We start from the raw sequence: 18,507 nt of genomic DNA on the forward strand, positions 1-18,507 counted from the left end.
AGACATGATTTCAAACAAACATGTCAACAATTTAAAGATGAGTTCAGTTGTTTGTAATATGGTTTTCTTTGATCTGTGACGCGTACGTCACATCGTGTGAAAATAGAGAGAGAGAGAGAGAGAGAGAGAGAGAGAGAGAGAGAGAGAGAGAGAGAGAGAGAGAGAGAGAGAGAGAGAGAGAGGAGGGGGTGGGGGTGGGGAAGACTCGGACAGAGACTGTATCAGTAGTGGCACCACCCTATCTCATTCCCCTTTTCATTGTATTGGCAGTTTAACTTTCGTCTATGACTCAGTCTGGCACTTTATTAGATAGATTTGATCGCCGGGAATGTGCATTGTGTGGTGTTTTTTTCAATGTCTCAACATGGACCTGATGCATACGAGCGGGGGTATAACCTACACAATGCACATTCCCGACGATCAACCATTGCAAATTAAATCTAAAACAGTTCTTTAAACCAGACGCATCACAATCAACAACACAATAAAAAGCAGACGCAAAGGGGTCGTCATGACAACACTGGACTGTCCACCGGAAGCGACGAGATCTCTGCATTGCGGGTCGTCTTGGTGATCCCAGCACAAAATCCACATTACGTCCCTGTCATCACAACACAATCATTGTCAGCATATTGTACACAAGAACCACACTGACACAGACACACACGTGCAGACACACACACGCTCAGACACACACACGCACACACGCACGCACGCACGCACGCACACACACACACACACACAGACACACACACACACACACACGCGCAGACACACACACACACAGACACACACAGACACACACACGCGCAGACACACACACAGACACACACACGCGCAGACACAGACACACACACACACACAGACACACACACGCGCAGACACACACACAGACACACACACGTGCACACACAGACACACACACCCACACCCACACACACGCACGTACGCACGCACGCACGCACGCACATACACAGACACAGACAAAGACACACACACACACACACACACACACACACACACACACACACACACACACACGCACACACACACTATGTAATCACAACGGAATCATTGTCAGCATATCACAACATTATGTCTACCCTAATACATGCCTTGAGAACGGAGACACAATGACTATAATTACACACTCGCGCACAGTCGCACCATCGTGTGATATATTACTGCCTCGACGGTTAACAGGAATGACGTCATGTACTGATGTTCTTAACTACTAGCTGTCTATATTACGAGTTAGTTCTAACACATGCTGACTGTTAGAAAATAATAACAGACTTGTCGAAAAAATTGATATCAACATGAACAACAACAACAGTGCAAGCAACAATATGTACTTACTGAGGGTTGAAAATACATGTAGATGATATGCTCTTTTCTCGAAATCGTGTTTGGAGTTTCTGAATAGTTTCACTGTCACATCGCTCTCTGGAACAGATGAATGAATGAATTAAAGCATGAATAAATGGATGAATCAATCAATCAATCAATCAATCAACAAAGTAAGCAAACAACACATCAATGAACCGAAGCTTCGTTAAGGAATATCAACAAAGTCAAACACACAATCACAGACAGACACACTCAATCAATCAATGACGCTTATATCGCGCATATTCCGTGGGTACAGTTCTAGGCGCTCTGCAGTGATGCCGTGTGAGATGAAATTTTATACGGCCAGTGGATTGCAGCCATTTCGGCGCATATTTACCTTTCACGGCCTATTATTCCAAGTCACACGGGTATAGGTAGACAATTATTAACTGTGCCTAAGCAATTTTGCCAGGAAAGACCCTTTTGTCAATCGTGGGATCTTTAACGTGCACACCCAATGTAGTGTACACGGGGGGAGGGTTCGGACACCGAAGAGAGTCTGCACACAAAGTTGACTCTGAAATAAATTTCCGCCGAACCTGGGATCGAACTCCCGCTGACAGCTGCCAACTGAATACAAATCCAGCGCGCTACCAACTGAGCTATATCCCCGCCCCACTGACGGACACCAGACGGACACATACACACACACACACGTTTTGAACTGTCTGGTTGGTATACACACGTAAATAGGCCCAGTGAAATTGAACACTTTATCTGTACATATTTATTATGATATATGCGTGTGGAAGGAGTGTGAAGTTTTATGCATACACCATAACAAAATCCTGTGCTTTGCATTTGGTAAATAAACTGTTTGACTATGTGAAGATGTGATGTGATGTGATACACACACACACACACACACACACACACACACACACACACATACATACACACACTCACACACAGAATGACACACACAGAATGACACACACAGAATGACACACACACACACACACACGCACACACACACAGAAAGACACACACACACAGAAAGACACACAGAGAAAGACACACACACATACACATACAGAAAGACACACACACACTCGCACATACAGAAACACACACACACACACACACACACAAACACACACACACACACTCACACACACACACACACACGCACACACATACACACACACACTAACACACACAAACACAAACACACTCACACACACACACACACAAACACACTCACACACACACAAACGCAAACACACTCACACACACAACACTCACACACACAAACACACACACACACACACACACACAAACACACTCACACACACACAAACACACTCACACACACAAACACACTCACACACACAAACACACTCACACACACGCACACACACACTTCTCCACCCCCTCACTCACTTGATGACGTCACCGGGTAGTTGCACGCACACACACACTCACACACACACCCGCACACGCATACATACATACAGAAACACACACACACACCACAGCACACACACACACACACACACACACACACACACACACACACACACACACACACACACACACACACACACACAAACACACACGCACACACACACTTCTCCACCCCCTCACTCACTTGATGACGTCACCGGGTTGTTGCACGAGCCAAATGTTGGCGTGTGTGACGACACTCGCATTCAGGTTCGGTAACTCCAACCTCCCAAAGAACCTGGACAGAAATCAAATAATAGACAACTGATAAAAGATTCCACAGAATTTGACATACTTTTATTTATTAAGGAGATTTCTATAGCGCATAACTAAAAGCACTATGCGCTATGAATTCAACAAAGTGTTTGACGTGATACAATTTAGACTTGTGTTATTATTTTGTAATTAACAAGTCTCAGAAAACAAGAATGGATAGTGATTACGTTTGATTTGTGACAAAACAAAATAGTCACAAGTAAATCAACCCAAGCGGACTTTAAAATGGACAGGCCGACAGACACAATAATGAGAGATGTAGGCTAATTCATCTTAGCTGATATTGGTTTTCGTCCGATCTCTGTGGTTGGTTGTTTTTAAACTCTGCCGTGGGTTGCTTTCAATCATGAAATTATGAGAATCATGAACACTGAAACTGGAGTGGTTGGTTCAAACCCTTGTAGCCTATTCCAGTCCAAAGTAGCTGATTCAGTCCCTTGAATCATTTAATTGCCATAGGCCATAGTTTTATTGGTTTGTAAAAGTTTCGTTATCCCCTCGTTGCTCCAAAAAGACTCTCAGATGAAAAAAGAAAATAGAAAAACCCCACCGTTTTCGCCTTTTTACCGCTTTCAAAATACAGGCTCTCATGCTGCTTAAAAAACCCGGAGGCATAGCCACACGGACACACGGACACACGGACACACGGACACACACACACACACAAACACACACACACACACACAAACATACACAAACCAGGGCCGGACTACCGGGGGGGTTATGGGGGTTGCGCAACCCCCCCCCCCCCCTAGCCTAAACATGTACATTACTTATTTAATTTTTTTTTATTATTGCTTATTTTATGCCGTTTCATGCAAGGAGCGACCATTTTCCTATCTCAGAATATGACCTACCCGTCAGCTTCAGGGGGCTTCGCCCCCTGACCCCCACAACGAGGGGGGGGGGGGGGTGGGTTCTAGGGTTTCCGGACCCCCCTCCCCCCCGGCCAAAAAATAAAAATATTGAATGAGGTATGCATTTCTTTATTTTACATTGAGTTTCAATTTTTGGGGTATTAATCAGTGACAAAATCTGCTGCCTGAAACTGGTAATGATCATCCTCAGAATGCACCAGATTGCACCATTTTGCATCCTTTTTTTCAAAATTTCCCGGACCCCCCTAGCAAGCTAGGCGCTTCGCGCCGTCGGCTCGGCGCTTCGCGCCTTCACACCCATATGTTCACAATATACTTTTGAAAAAAAACAGTCATAAAATGAACTGATCCGCCCCTGCCGCCAGGGGGGACATCCCCCTGGGCCACCACTGGCAACCCCCCCCCCCCCCCTCATCTTCGCCTAGTCCGGCCCTGCACACACACACACCAACAACAAACACAACGAGATTTGTGACATAAAGGGCAACAACTCACGACGTGTCGCTGAAGCCTTCCCCGGTACTGGCGTTCAACATGACGGTGATTATGCCCCTTGCTTTAGTGGCGAACTGCAACATTTCAACAATGAATTTAGAATTATACTTTGTATTTTAAGAAGTGAAACATTACATACAGATAAACAGTAATCGCACAAATCACAGAGACACACAGGCATAAACTTATCCATATCAAGCGGCCCCGAGAGGCTTAACAGGTTGGAGACGTTGAACACCAACAACCAAGTAGATAAGTTGAAGTACCCCCGAGGAAGACAAACCTGGCGAAATCCTGGGAAATACAGAACGGATGTTTTTTTGTATCCCTACGGTAATTAGGGATGGGGTGGAGTAGAGTGTATAGATTACTGTCTGTCTGTTAGTTTGTCCTGTCCGCGCTCAGATCTCTGGTATAAGCCAACTAAGTGTGTGTGTGTGTGTGTGTGTGTGTGTGTGTGTGTGTGTGTGTGTGTGTGTGTGTGTGTGATTCTCGAACGAGCGCTGTTTTGGAAAAGATAAAGAGAAGCAAGTCAGAAGACGCTGCTGATATCAATCATTGTCATCATTTTCACGAGTTTTCATTCACAGCCACGTGCACCTGGGAAATAAATCTCATGTTCCCCATGCAATAAATCCCCGGTTCCCATAGTTGCAGGTTATATTTAGGTTACACACTCCGAGTTCTGATTATCTTGCATATTTTCCCTCGGGTCGATTTTCAGGTATTACCGAGCCTTTGGCGAGGTAATACCTGAAAATTGCATATTTTCCCTCGGGTCGATTTTCAGGTATTACCGAGGGAAAATATGCAAGATATTCAGGACGAGGTGTGTAAGCTATTTATCCCATTACTCCGACGTTTTCATTAAAAACACTTACTTTTTCCACTAAAACCTGCCCGTGCCTGTTTTCAGCTTGCCAAAAGCCTCCGCAGTCGAATTCATGTCAATGAATTCATGCGCAAAGCTAGTTCCCATTTGTCAGCATAATGGACGGCGTCATTCGACTTGTATGTGGACATTCAGTCATTCATATTGCTTATAAAAAGGTCTGCTATCTGCTTTTACAATTTGAGTCATTACATTTAGTCAAGTTTTGACTAAATGTTTTAACATAGAGGGGGAATCGAGACGAGGGTCGTGGTGTATGTGTGTGTGTGTGTGTGTGTGTGTGTGTGTGTCTGTCTGTCTGTGCGTGTGTGTGTGTAGAGCGATTCAGAGTAAACTACTGGACCGATCTTTATGAAATTTGACATGAGAGTTCCTGGGTATGATATCCCCAGACGTTTTTTTCTTTTTTTTCGATAAATGTCTTTGATGACGTCATATCCGGCTTTTTGTAAAAGTTGAGGCGGCACTGTCACACCCTCAATTTTCAATCAAATTGATTGAAATCTTGGCCAAGCAATTTTCGACGAAGGCCGGACTTCGGTATTGCATTTCAGCATGGAGGCTTACAAATTAATTAATGACTTTGGTCATTAAAAATCTGAAAATTGTAATTAAAATTATGTTTTTATAAAACGATCCAAAATTACTTTTATTTTATTCTTCATCATGTTCTGATTCCAAAAACATATAAATATGTTATATTCGGATTAAAAACAAGCTCTGAAAATTAAAAATATAAAAATTATGATTAAAATTAAATTTCCGAAATCGTTTTAAAAACTATTTTATCTTATTCCTTGTCGGTTCCTGATTCCAAAAACATATAGATATGATATGTTTGGATTAAAACCACGCTCAGAAAGTTAAAACGAAGAGAGGTACAGTAAAGCGTGCTATGAAGCACAGCGCAACCGCCAAACAGGCTCGTCACTTTCACTGCCTTTTGCACTAGCGGCGGACTACGTTGAGTTTCATTCTGTGAGTTCCACAGCTTGACTAAATGTAGTAATTTCGCCTTACGCGACTTGTTTTAAAATATCCCTGTGTATATTTGACATCGGCTTTCGTTATACTCAATTCGGCATACCGGGTTTATATTTTTACCAGAATTGCGCACGATAATGGCAGCGCAACAAATTCAGTTCGGGCCGTGCTGGTTTGATCGTTGACCCAAGTCAGTTCGCATGCAGTGTTACTGTTTGTCAGTCGGGGATAGAAATGTTGGCTGTCATCGCGCTGTTCTGTTTCGGTTTTCACACGTGGATCACTTACATATTCAGTCGTCGGGTTTTGGTGAGTCAAAGCTTCAATACTTCGCCTGTTGTAGACGTTAAGCAATAAAGCTTGGAAGTTGTATGTCGGCACTGAGAGTCGGTCGCGGTACATCGCTTTCTACTTTGTCCCGGTCTTGAGTTTGAACACCTAAGGTTGGATACATCTAACACCTCACATCCTCTTCTCTTCCCCATATATCTTAACTGTATCTTCAACTTCTTTTCGTCTTCTTCTTTTCATTTTGATGCCACTCCCTCATTTGTCGCTGAACCCCGCAGTTGACTCGACTCGGATTCACACAAGCCCGTCTAGCAGACGACAGTTCGAACAGTCTTAAACAGCACGGTTGCAAGCAGATTCAGCTATCAATCGAAGCAATACACTTAAAGCCAAAGCAAATAACCAAATGAGAAAACCTAACGTTTGATTTGACTTCATGGTGACTCTTCTGATTATTTTTTTTGGCGTTGGAATGGATCTCAACGGGTTCCCAGCTACGACAACTTTTCCAGAGTTATCCACCGCAGGCATGCCTTCGACAATCGATGTCAGTTTCAGATTGAGTTTTCGAACTACCATGCAGGTGACTGGGTTGTGTTTTGATTGCTCTCTCTCTCTCTCTCTCTCTCTCTCTCTCTCTCTCTCTCTGTTCTGTGTAGATGGCTGTCTGTGTAAAAATTAGGGAGTATCGTCCCTTGATCCCACTCGCGATACTCGTTGAACATGCCTTTGACCATGCAGTCGCTTCGGCCAGCGAAATATCTCGACTCCGCTCATTAAATCCATGCAGAATGTGCGTATCGTTTGAAGTATTCTTTATCTTCTCAATATTGACGCATGTAGGCCTGTACCTATACGTGATATTGACTTTGACACCACAAAATATTCAGTCGTATGTTGAAAAAAGTAGTCCATCTGTAAACTCTGAATATGCAGATGACCTCTATAAATTATTCAATTGTACTCTGAAATCAAAGACAATGACCAATGACAGTTGAGATCGAAACTCGGTTGTGGTGGGTTATCCATAATGGTTGTGATGGATTATCCAGAATAATCACCTCCTCAGCTAACAGAGACAAAGAGGCACGTCATGTGATAAACATGGATAATCAAAAGTAAACCCAATAGAAACGCTCGGGGATTCTTCGGCTCTTTTCATTGGCGTTTCCCCAGACCTAGGCAGACGACACTGCTTTGCAAAGTTCCAAAACCGAACTGGCAAACTGGCAAAAGTAAACAAAAAACAAAACTACTTCATGAAAGGTCATAAATTCATCACAAACAAATGAAACCTAGCGATATGTTCCGTCTTCTTACAAAGTCATGGAGTGCGTGTATCTGTGTTTCGATACACAGATCGACGTTCGGAGAAACATGAACGTCAAGTCAAACCAATTGACCCCTGACACACACATTTTGACCCGTGCACAAGACGTTGTATCGACAAACGAAGCGCAAATAAGAAATAATAATAAAAGCAAAGAACATAGCAACAAGATATGCGAACTTCTAACAAAGCCGAGCAAGCAGAATGACAGGTCTCATGAAAAACAAAGAGGTGATGAGTCGGAAACAAAATCGCGATTCTTTTCTTCGCTGCACGACGCAAATCTTCTGTGACCTTTGACCCAACGTGCCTTGCTGCACGATGCAAATCTTCTGTGACCTTTTTGACCCAACGTAGCTTCCACATTCGATCACTAATTTTAATATTTACAACTGAAAACCGAGGGGGTGGAATACTGAGAGGAACCTACAGAACTGTGCATCCTTAACCCTGACATACTTATCTCAACATTTTATGAACTCAAAACACAGAAAGTTGCTTTCACACGCCGACTTTGATTGCAACAACGTGGTGGGGCCCCAAAACACGTACATGTATTATCAAAACGGAACTCGTGTTTCAAAGCATGGCTCCCTGTGTTGATTTTGCACTTATTTTCTCACTACATGTACCAAAATGATGACAAAAACGATGTTTGGTGGTTTGTTGTCAGACCAGCTTTTTTGTCGGTCCTCGGGGGGCATATCGACTTTTGTATCATATTTATTGACCGCGGCCTGCGGCCTTGGTCAATAAGTATGAAACAAAAGGCGATATGCTCCCCCTCGGACCTACAAAATAGCTGGTCTGTCAACAACCCATCAAACATTATAAGATGTTTGATGGGTTGTTGACAGACTAGCTTTTTTGTCTGTCCGAGGGGGAGCATATCGTCTTTTGTTTCATATTTATTGACCAAGGCCGAAGGCCGCGGTCAATAAATATGAAACAAAAGTCGATATGCCCCCCGAGGACCGACACAAAAGCTGGTCTGTCAACAAACCATCAAACATCGTTTTTGTCATCATTTTGGTAGTGAGAAAACAAGTGCACAATCAACCCAGGGAGCCATGCTTTGAAACACGGGTCCCGTGCTGATAACCACACGGGTCCCGGTTTGATAACCACTGGCAATCAAAGATGGCGTGTGAAAGCAACTTTCTGTGTTTTTGAGTTCATTAAATGAGTTGGGATGAATATGTCAGGTTTGAGGATGCACAGTTCTGTAGGTTCATCTCAGTATTCCACCCCCTCGGCTTTCTGTTGTAAATATTAAGCTGAGCACGGTGATCGAATGTGGAAGCTACGTTTGGTCAAAGGTCACAGAAGATTTGCGTCGTGCAGCGAAGGAAAGAATCGCGATCTTGTTTCCGACTCGTTACCTCTTTGTTTTTCATTAGACCTGTCATTCTGCTTGCTCGGCTTTGTTAGATGTTTGCATATCGTGTTGCTATTTTCTTTGCTTTTATTATTGTTTCTTACTTGTGCTTCGTTTATCGATACAACGTCTTGTGCACGGGTCAAAATGTGTGTGTCAGGTGTCGTTTTACTTGAACTTGACGTTCGTGTTTCTCCGAACGTCTGTGTATCGAAACACAGATGCACGCACTCCGTGACTTTGTAAGAAGACATAACATATCGGTAGGTTTCACTTTTGTTTGTGACGAATTTATTGAAGTAGTTTTGTTTTTACATTTAGTCAAGTTTTGACTAAATGTTTTAACGTAGAGGGGGGAATCGAGACGAGGGTCGTGGTGTATGTGTGTGTGTGTGTGTGTGTATGTGTGTGTGTATGTGTGTCTGTCTGTGTGTGTGTGTGTGTGTGTGTGTGTGTGTGTGTGTGTGTGTGTGTGTGTGTGTAGAGCGATTCAGACCAAACTACTGGACCGATCTTTATGAAATTTGACGTGAGAGTTCCTGGGAATGATATCCCCGGACTTTTTTTTCTTTTTTTCGATAAATATCTTTGATGACGTCATATCCGGCTTTTTGTAAAAGTTGAGGCGGCACTGTCACACCCTCATTTTTCAATCATATTGATTGAAATTTTGGCCCAGCAATCTTCGACGAAGGCCAGACTTCGGTATTGCATTTCAGCTTGATGGCTTAAAAATTAATTAATGACTTTGGTCATTAAAAATCTGAAAATTGTAAAAAAAAAAAAATGTTTTTAAAACGATCCAAATTTACGTTTATCTTATTCTTCATCATTTTCTGATTCCAAAAACATATAAATATGTTATATTTGGATTAAAAACAAGCTCTGAAAATTAAAAATACAAAAATTATTATTAAAATAAAATTTCCGAAATCGATTTAAAAACAATTTCATCTTATTCCTTGTTGGTTCCTGATTCCAAAAACATATAGATGTGATATGTTTGGATTAAAAACACGCTCAGAAAGTTAAAAAGAATAGAGATAAAGAAAAGCGTGCTATCCTTCTCAGCGCAACTACTACCCCGCTCTTCTTGTCAATTTCACTGCCATTGCATCGAGCGGTGGACTGACGATGCTACGAGTATACGCTCTTGCTGTAAAAATGCAGTGAGTTCAGTTTCATTCTGTTAGTTCGACAGCTTGACTAAATGTTGTAATTTCGCCTTACGCGACTTGTTTTGTTTACTTTTGCCAGTTTGCCAGTTGGTTTTTGGAACTTTGCAAAGCAGTGTCTTGTCGTCTGTTTAGGTCTGGGGAAACGCCAATGAAAAGAGCCGAAGAATCCTCGAGCGTTTCTATTGGGTTTGCTTTTGATTATCCATGTAATAGGGCTTCCTGCAACTATGGTAACCGGGGATTTATTCCCCGGGGAACATGAGATTTATTTCCCAGGTGCTTGTGAATGAAAACTCGTGAAAATGATGACAACTTATATTGTTATGTTTTAGTGCAGTATGTGTGTTAGGTTACGCACCAACCCCGCCATTGTTCATGTGTAGGACAATAACGTTTGACTTGACAAATAAATCTATAAAAAAAATTAAAAAAATGCAGACCCGGAATTTTAACAGGATTGTGACAACCGATGTCGAGTTTCAGGTCACTACGACACGCCTTGATGAAAGGGTTAGGATGTTTGAATGACATGCTTGTCCTTTCTTTTCGCAAACGTAGCGCTAGCGGACAAAAGAGAGAATTCGCGATGAGACGGTTTTGTGTGGAACTAGCATCAGTTTTAAAGCGACATTACTCACACTTTCAAAACTTGTTTTGAAAAGTCATGGTACGTCAGTTTGAATCTCAATACATCAAACTGCACATGCAAGTATCGGACCTGAAAAAAATTGTTCTTTATGCCGTGAACACTGCTGGAAGAGTGCCGCCATAAACTACACTGCACATCACTGAACAATAATCACGCATACACTTGTGTATCTCGTCAAAAGCCATGAGGGCGTAAAACTCGAATCATATAACCCATATCTTGTCGAGGCGAAATATTTAGCCTGTAGGACATAAAGCAATCTCTCTTTCTTTTTGAACAATAACATCAACATCATACTTTAGTGTTGGCAGTCTGTCTGTGTTTAAACAGCTTTCGCTCGTAATAGACGATTTTCGGAAATAACTCTGAGTGCAGTGAATACCCTTGCTTTCAGTGAGAGAAATAATCCAAACGTGCCCCTTGTGCACGTGTTTCAGACACATCCTTCGCTAGTGATGGGCCCGTGGATTGTTTGTCTCACTGAAAGCAAGGGTATTCACTCTTTCACAATCCAGACAAACACGACAGAGTGGTATTTGCAAATCGGCTATTGAGGCAACGACTCCTTGTTTACTTTGTTTGTTTGTTTGCTTAACGCCCAGCCGACCACGAAGGGCCATATCAGGGCGGTGCTGCTTTGACTTATAACGTGCGCCACACACAAGACAGAAGCCGCAGCACAGGCTTCATGTCTCATCCAGTCACATTATTCTGACACCGGACCAACCAGTCCTAGCACTAACCCCATAATGCCAGACGCCAGGCGGAGCAGCCACTAGATTGCCAATTTTAAAGTCTTATGTATGACCCGGCCGGGGTTCGAACCCACGACCTCCCGATCACGGGGCGGACGCCTTACCACTAGGCCAACCGTGCCGGTCTCCTTGTTTACTTCAGGAGTGGGTTATGAAAGAGTGAATACTTGCTTTTAGTAAGACAACTAATCCAAACGTGATCCTTGTCCACATGTTTCCGACACACCCCTTGCTAGTGATGGGCCAATGGATTGTTTGTCTCACAGAAAGCAAGGGTATATTCACTCTTTCACAACCCAGGCAAACACAACAGTTATTTTCGAAAACGGTCTATTCGGGCAAAGACTCCTTGCTTATTTAAGGAGTGAATGCGTGTAGGGGGAAAGGGGGGGGGGGGGGAACTTGGACAGCGCGATTAATTGAACCACCGCCAGTTATCTACTACTCGATGATAGAATGCTCTCCCCGGTTATGGAACAAACGGGCACTTTGGCAAAAACATGTCTTCAAAAAAGGTCCCAATGATGTCTAAGGTTTCACATTTTTGCATTTTGCATTACAATTTCATTTCTCTGGAAGTCACAAAGTTGTGTGTCGATCTATGAGCGAACACACAATTGCAAAATATTTGTTTGCTGCAGTGGTACAGCATCATTGTAGTTCACATTGGCGCCACTCACACAAAGCCACGTGCTCAACGCATATAGAGAAAATGAAAGTTTTACGCCCTCACGGCAAAGCCATTTGGGGCATGTTACACGGGAAAACCCGGCTTTGTATGAAAATAAAAAATAAAAATGCAGGGGGGGGGGGGGGGGGGGATGTAGACAGCTGGCTGCCGGCTGCTGGAGGAGACCTGAAATGGGCTAGTGACCGGGTTGGGTCGTCTTGGGTCAGTGCTGAAATGGTTACTTTATTGGCTGTTGGCCGAACGGACATCCAGGCTTCATATTTTTGCATGCATGTATTCGTGTTTCAAAGGCCTGAGGCTTTCGCTGTGACCCTGAGATCTTTATCGTGCGCATGCGCGCACACGGTGGTGTTCGGACACCGGGGAGAGTCTGCACAAAGTTGACTCTGGGACACACATCCCGCGCCGAACTTGGGGGTTGAACCCACGCTGATAGTAACAACCGGTTTTAAAGCCAGCGCCTCTACCGACTGTGCAAACTCCCCACCCAATTTGTTGGGGTCAAGAAGTTCCATGGAGCGCAAGGGGTATGGAGTAACACATAGTGTTTTGCTCAGAACATTCCCACCCAAGCAGAGCCGCGTGTTTGAAGGTTGTGACACTCTCAAGGAAGAGATGTCTAGTCTCATCCGCTACAGAAGGGAGAATGCCCTCAGCCTGGGAGACTTTCTCCGCCCACACCCATCACTCGGAGACACACATTTTGTAGTCCTGGCATCCTGAAAGGCAGAGGCCCCAACCTACAGGTTTGCTTCCATACCAAAAACGCCTCCAGACACGGGAACTTGGGAGCAGAGGCAACAGCTCCGCTTGAACCTCAGAAACCAAATGTGCCTCCAGACACATAGATCCCTTGGACGGCCGAGGCTGTGGCCTCTAAGGTTCTCTTGTACCAAACCGCCTCCTGACTCTGCATCAGATTGCTTGCGCTGGCATCTGCTTACATAGACCCACATTAAGTCACCACCGAGTGGTAGACACAGACGACATTTGGTAGCACTGACTGCCAGCTTCACGGTAATGCGTACCCCTCAACGCATATAATTACAAAGTTCGTTTTTATGCAAGTATGAAACGTCTCAATTGGACCTCTGCTCGGAGTGAAAATTGGACCACTGGTCCAATTAATCCGATGCATTGTAACATCATTGGTGAAGGTTGGACCAGTGTACTAAATGCACCATGTCATGATAACAACTATAGTGCTGAAATTGTTTAGTTGGTTTTCTTCTTCTCGTGCGTGAGATGTCTTGCAATCAGCTGTTCAACATTATTTTCTTGTTGGTTTAAAAACGTAAGCCCCAAATAAACCAGATTAAAAATTGAACGATTAATACTTTGTTTTTGAGAAAGGTCCAAATGATAAACATTGATTTTTTTGTATTCGACATTATTTAGGGCAATGCTTTTATGACCCCCCCGCGGGTTAGGGGGAGTCCCATATTGGTTGGGAATAGAAAGAATTTACCCGATGCTACCCAGCATGTCGTAAGAGGCGACTAACGGTTCTGTTTCTTCTCTTATTTCTGCCTTACCAGTCCTTTCACCTATATTTCCTTCCAAGAAAACTCTCCCTACTATTCCCTGCAGTTTTCCAATTCTTTTCTTGTCTTATTTCTACCTGACTGGATCCATCACCTTTATTTCACTTACCAAAAGTCTTCTTTTCCACATCCTTATTTCTCTGCACCCCGCATGTCGTGTGAGGCGACTAACGGATTCTGTTTCTCCTTTAACCCTTGTTAAGTGGTTCTTGTATAGAATATGGTCAATGTTTGTAAAGATTTTAGTCAAGCAGTATGTAAGAAATGTTTAGTCCTTTGTACTGGAAACTTGCATTCTCCCAGTAAGGTCATATATTGTACTACGTTGCAAGCCCCTGGAGCAATTTTTTGATTAGTGCTTTTGTGAACAAGAAACACTTAACAAGTGGCTCTATCCCATCTCCCCCCTTTCCCCTATCCCATCTCCCCCCTTTCCCTCGTCGCGATATAACCTTCGTGGTTGAAAACGACGTTAAACACCAAATAAAGAAAGAAAGAAATGCTTTTATGTTATGTTTGAAGATTGATTACAAATTGTTGTCGTTTGTGTGTTACTTAGCTTTTAATATTGGTCCAATTTACACCATCATGTTGTTCAAATTGCCCAACGTGGCGGCTAAGTTGAACTGTAGCAATGGAATTTTTATTTTATTTTCTTGCTTTTGAATAGGGTTGTTATCAAGTCTTGCTCTGTATGTGAGTTCGTCTACCGCTAGGCGCAAGTACAGTAACAGACATTATGTCGTTATCAATATTGCAAAACAAATATTTGGCAATTTGCTTAAGTGGTTCAACTTTTCCCCCTTTACCCTACAAATGTTACACACACAAAGTCAATTACCGCGACTGTCATGATATTCGGTAACTAACAATCTTGTTGTTGCTTGGAGAGTTGTGTAAGAGACAGGTGTTGGATTCGAACCGTTATTTCCTCTGGTTCCACACCACGCTTCCTACATTTACGCAATACAATTTGTCAAATCTGAATATATGAAAACTTTTGTCACATAATAGCTCCACCCCGTCACGTTCGCTTGCCGTTGACATTCTGCACAAAGAACTGCTTTGAGAAAGGTTATAGTCAGCAGCATTGAGAGGCCTTATCCCCTACCCCCACCCCCCCATTACCACCCCCTATACTCTCCCCACTCACTCACCCACCACGCCTACTCACTGAACAACATTTACATAAAGGGGTGGGGAAAAAAACCCCGGAAAAAACAAACCATTCCTGCGGCATGAGTTGCATTTCCAACGGTAAGAGGTTCGACTGCTGCAGGCTTTGACTTGATCCGACACTTTGTTTTGTAATATCCTTCTACGGGCACACCATCCTACCTTTTCACAAGGTATACTGTTCAAAAAAAGAAACGCATAGTTGCTACTTGCCAAATTTGTTTTATTTTTCGAAAAAATTAACAGAAAATCCAATATTTAGATTATTTGTTTGAAATTTGGTATGGACACAGTTGAATGCACACACAGTTCATTTGCATCTTCAAATCAATCAGTCAATCAATACGATTGGGTGCCGAGGCTGTCAAGTCAGTAGGGGGTGTGACTGCCTTGAGCAGCAACAACTGTCCGGCACCTTCTGGGCATGGACTGGATCAGATGCCGGATATCTTGCTGTGGGATGGTGTCCCACTCCTCCTGAAGTGCCTGCAATAGATCGCGGTGATTTGCCGGCGCTTCTTCTCGCCTGCGCACACGTCTGTCCAATTCATCCCAGAGGTGTTCTATCGGGTTCATGTCTGGCGACATGGATGGCCAGGGAAGCACCTGGACATGGTGGTCGGTGAGGAACTGGGTGGTGAGTCGTGCTGTGTGCGGGCGAGCGTTGTCCTGCTGGAATATGGCATCCTGGTCAGCCAGAAGAGGAAGGGCGTGTGGGCGCAGAATTTCCTCCACGTATCGCTGGGCAGTTATGCGCCCTTGGACGTGCACCAGGGTGCTCCTTCCAGCGGTATTGATCGCCCCCCACACCATGACGCCTCCACCACCATGAACGGGTGCCTCATCCACACAGTTGGGCGCGTAACGTTCGTTTACTCTCCGGTAGACCCTCCTCCGACCATCATGTCGCTGGAGCAGGAAGTAGGACTCGTCGCTGAACCACACGTGTCTCCAGTGATTCCGGACGGTCCAGCGAAGGTGCTGGTTGCCCCACTGCACTCGGTTCTGGCGATGGCGGCGTGTGAGGACAGCTCCTCTGAGGTCTGCGAGCTCTCAAACCAGCTTCATGCAGGCGGTTCCGCACGGTCTGGTCCGATAATCGGTGTGGCCCGGGGAGAGCCTGGACAGAAGATGAGGCCGACAGGAAACGATTCCGGAGGTGGCGGAGCCGTATGAAGCGGTCGTGAGCAGCAGTTGTCGCCCTTGGTCTTCCCGCTCGTGGCAAGTCAGCAACGAAGCCAGTGGCTTGAAACCTGACCCACAGTCTACTGATGGTGCTCTGGGACACGTGGAAGTGCCTGGCGATTGCACTTTGACTTTGGCCTGCTTGTAAACGACCCAATGCAATTTGGCGGTCTTCTCTGCTCAATCGGGCCATCTTTCGTCGCTGAATTGTCGTCTGATTTCTTTGTGGCGAACAATCCGCTTTTATGGGTTTTGGAAGACATGGTGAGAGCTCAATATTCCCCGAGTTTCACGAGATTACACTGAAGCATGACGAGTGGTCATGCCAAATGAGCAATTTTGACATTGTAGCCACTGATAACGCATGCGTCACGTGCAGAGCTCACTTGTGGCAATGGACGAAAGGTCGACGACCAGATAAACATTTTCTGCAGTTTGGTGGATATCCTTGTAGCCATATAACTAAATTAACCAAATATTACAAGCGATGCGTTTCTTTTTTTGAACAGTATATATTAATATATATTAAAACAAGTCGCGTAAGGCGAAATTACAACATTTAGTCAATCTGTCGAACTCACAGACTGAAACTGAACGCACTGCATCCTCGTCAATCCTCGCGGCAAGGAAATCGCTCACTTTTCCCGTGCAACACGAAGTGAAATTGACAAGCCATTTAGCGCAATAGCGTATTGTGGCAAGAAGGAAAGCGCGCTTTTCTGTATTCTTTTTACATTTAGTCAAGTTTTGACTAAATGTTTTAACGTAGAGGGGGGAATCGAGACGAGGGTCGTGGTGTGTGTGCGTGCGTGTGTGTGTGTGTGTGTGTGTGTGTGTGTGTGTGTGTGTGTGTGTGTGTGTGTGCGTGTGTGTGTGTGTGTAGAGCGATTCAGACTAAACTACTGGACCGATCTTTATGAAATTTGACATGAGAGTTCCTAAGTATGAAATCCCCATACGTTTTTTTTCATTTTTTTTATAATAGTCTTTGATGACGTCATATCCGGCTTTTCGTGAAAGTTGAGGCGGCACTGTCACGCCCTCATTTTTCAACCAAATTGGTTGATATTTTGGTCAAGTAATGTTCGACAAAGCCCGGACTTCTGTATTGCATTTCAGCTTGGTGGCTTAAAAATTAATTAATGACTTTGGTCATTAAAAATCTGAAAATTGTAAAAAAAATATTTTTTTTATAAAACGATCCAAATTTACGTTCATCTTATTCTCCATCATTTGCTGATTCCAAAAACATATAAATATGTTATATTTGGATTAAAAACCAGCTCGGAAAATTAAATATATAAAAATTATTATCGAAATTAAATTTTCGAAATCAATTTAAAAACACTTTCATCTTATTCCTTGTCGGCTCCTGATTCCAAAAACATATAAATATAATATGTTTGGATTAAAAACACGCTCAGAAAGTTAAAACGAAGAGAGGTACAGAAGAGCGTGCTATCCTTCTCAGCGCAACTACTCCCCCGCTCTTCTTGTCAATTTCACTGCCTTTGCCGTGAGCGGTGGACTGACGATGCTACGAGTATACGGTCTTGCTGCGTTGCATTGCGTTCAGTTTCATTCTGTGAGTTCGACAGCTACTTGACTAAATGTTGTATTTTCGCCTTACGCGACTTGTTAACTTCCTGAGCTCGTTTTGAATACAACATAATTATTATATCTTTATGATGAAATCATTTTTGGATCGATTTCTTAAATTTTATTCGTAGTACTAATTAACTTAGTTTCGTTAATAGTGATCACAATTTAAGAGTAAATATGACATATATATATATATTCTGAGATTCAGAATTTGATAAAGAACACGATGCAATCCATTTTGAATCATACAATCGATTTTAATGACAGCTTTAATGAGCAAACAAATTAACTATTTTTGTAAGATTCCGAGCTGCAATGCAATCCCATAGTCCGGTCTTCGTCAAAGATTGCTTGACCAAAATTGC

At 43.4% G+C, this 18,507-nt stretch overlaps 1 protein-coding gene across 2 annotated transcripts in view; it reads right to left on the bottom strand.

Moving 5' to 3' along the window:
- Nucleotides 1-18,507, bottom strand: part of LOC138983537 (ADP-ribosyl cyclase/cyclic ADP-ribose hydrolase-like) — an 84,531-nt gene that overhangs the window by 2,206 nt on the left and 63,818 nt on the right. For both annotated transcript variants that reach the window (XM_070356803.1, XM_070356804.1), the window contains exons 6-9: nt 4,488-4,561; nt 2,984-3,076; nt 1,360-1,446; nt 1-601 (exon numbers count right to left, since the gene is read on the bottom strand). The exon at nt 1-601 is cut by the window's left edge and continues 2,206 nt beyond it. In XM_070356803.1, the coding sequence (XP_070212904.1) occupies nt 454-601; nt 1,360-1,446; nt 2,984-3,076; nt 4,488-4,561 (402 nt within the window). In that variant the 3' untranslated portion in view covers nt 1-453. The remainder of the gene's footprint in view (nt 602-1,359; nt 1,447-2,983; nt 3,077-4,487; nt 4,562-18,507) is intronic.

Source organism: Littorina saxatilis, linkage group LG13 (assembly GCF_037325665.1).
Source record: "Littorina saxatilis isolate snail1 linkage group LG13, US_GU_Lsax_2.0, whole genome shotgun sequence".
NCBI lineage: Eukaryota > Metazoa > Mollusca > Gastropoda > Littorinimorpha > Littorinidae > Littorina > Littorina saxatilis.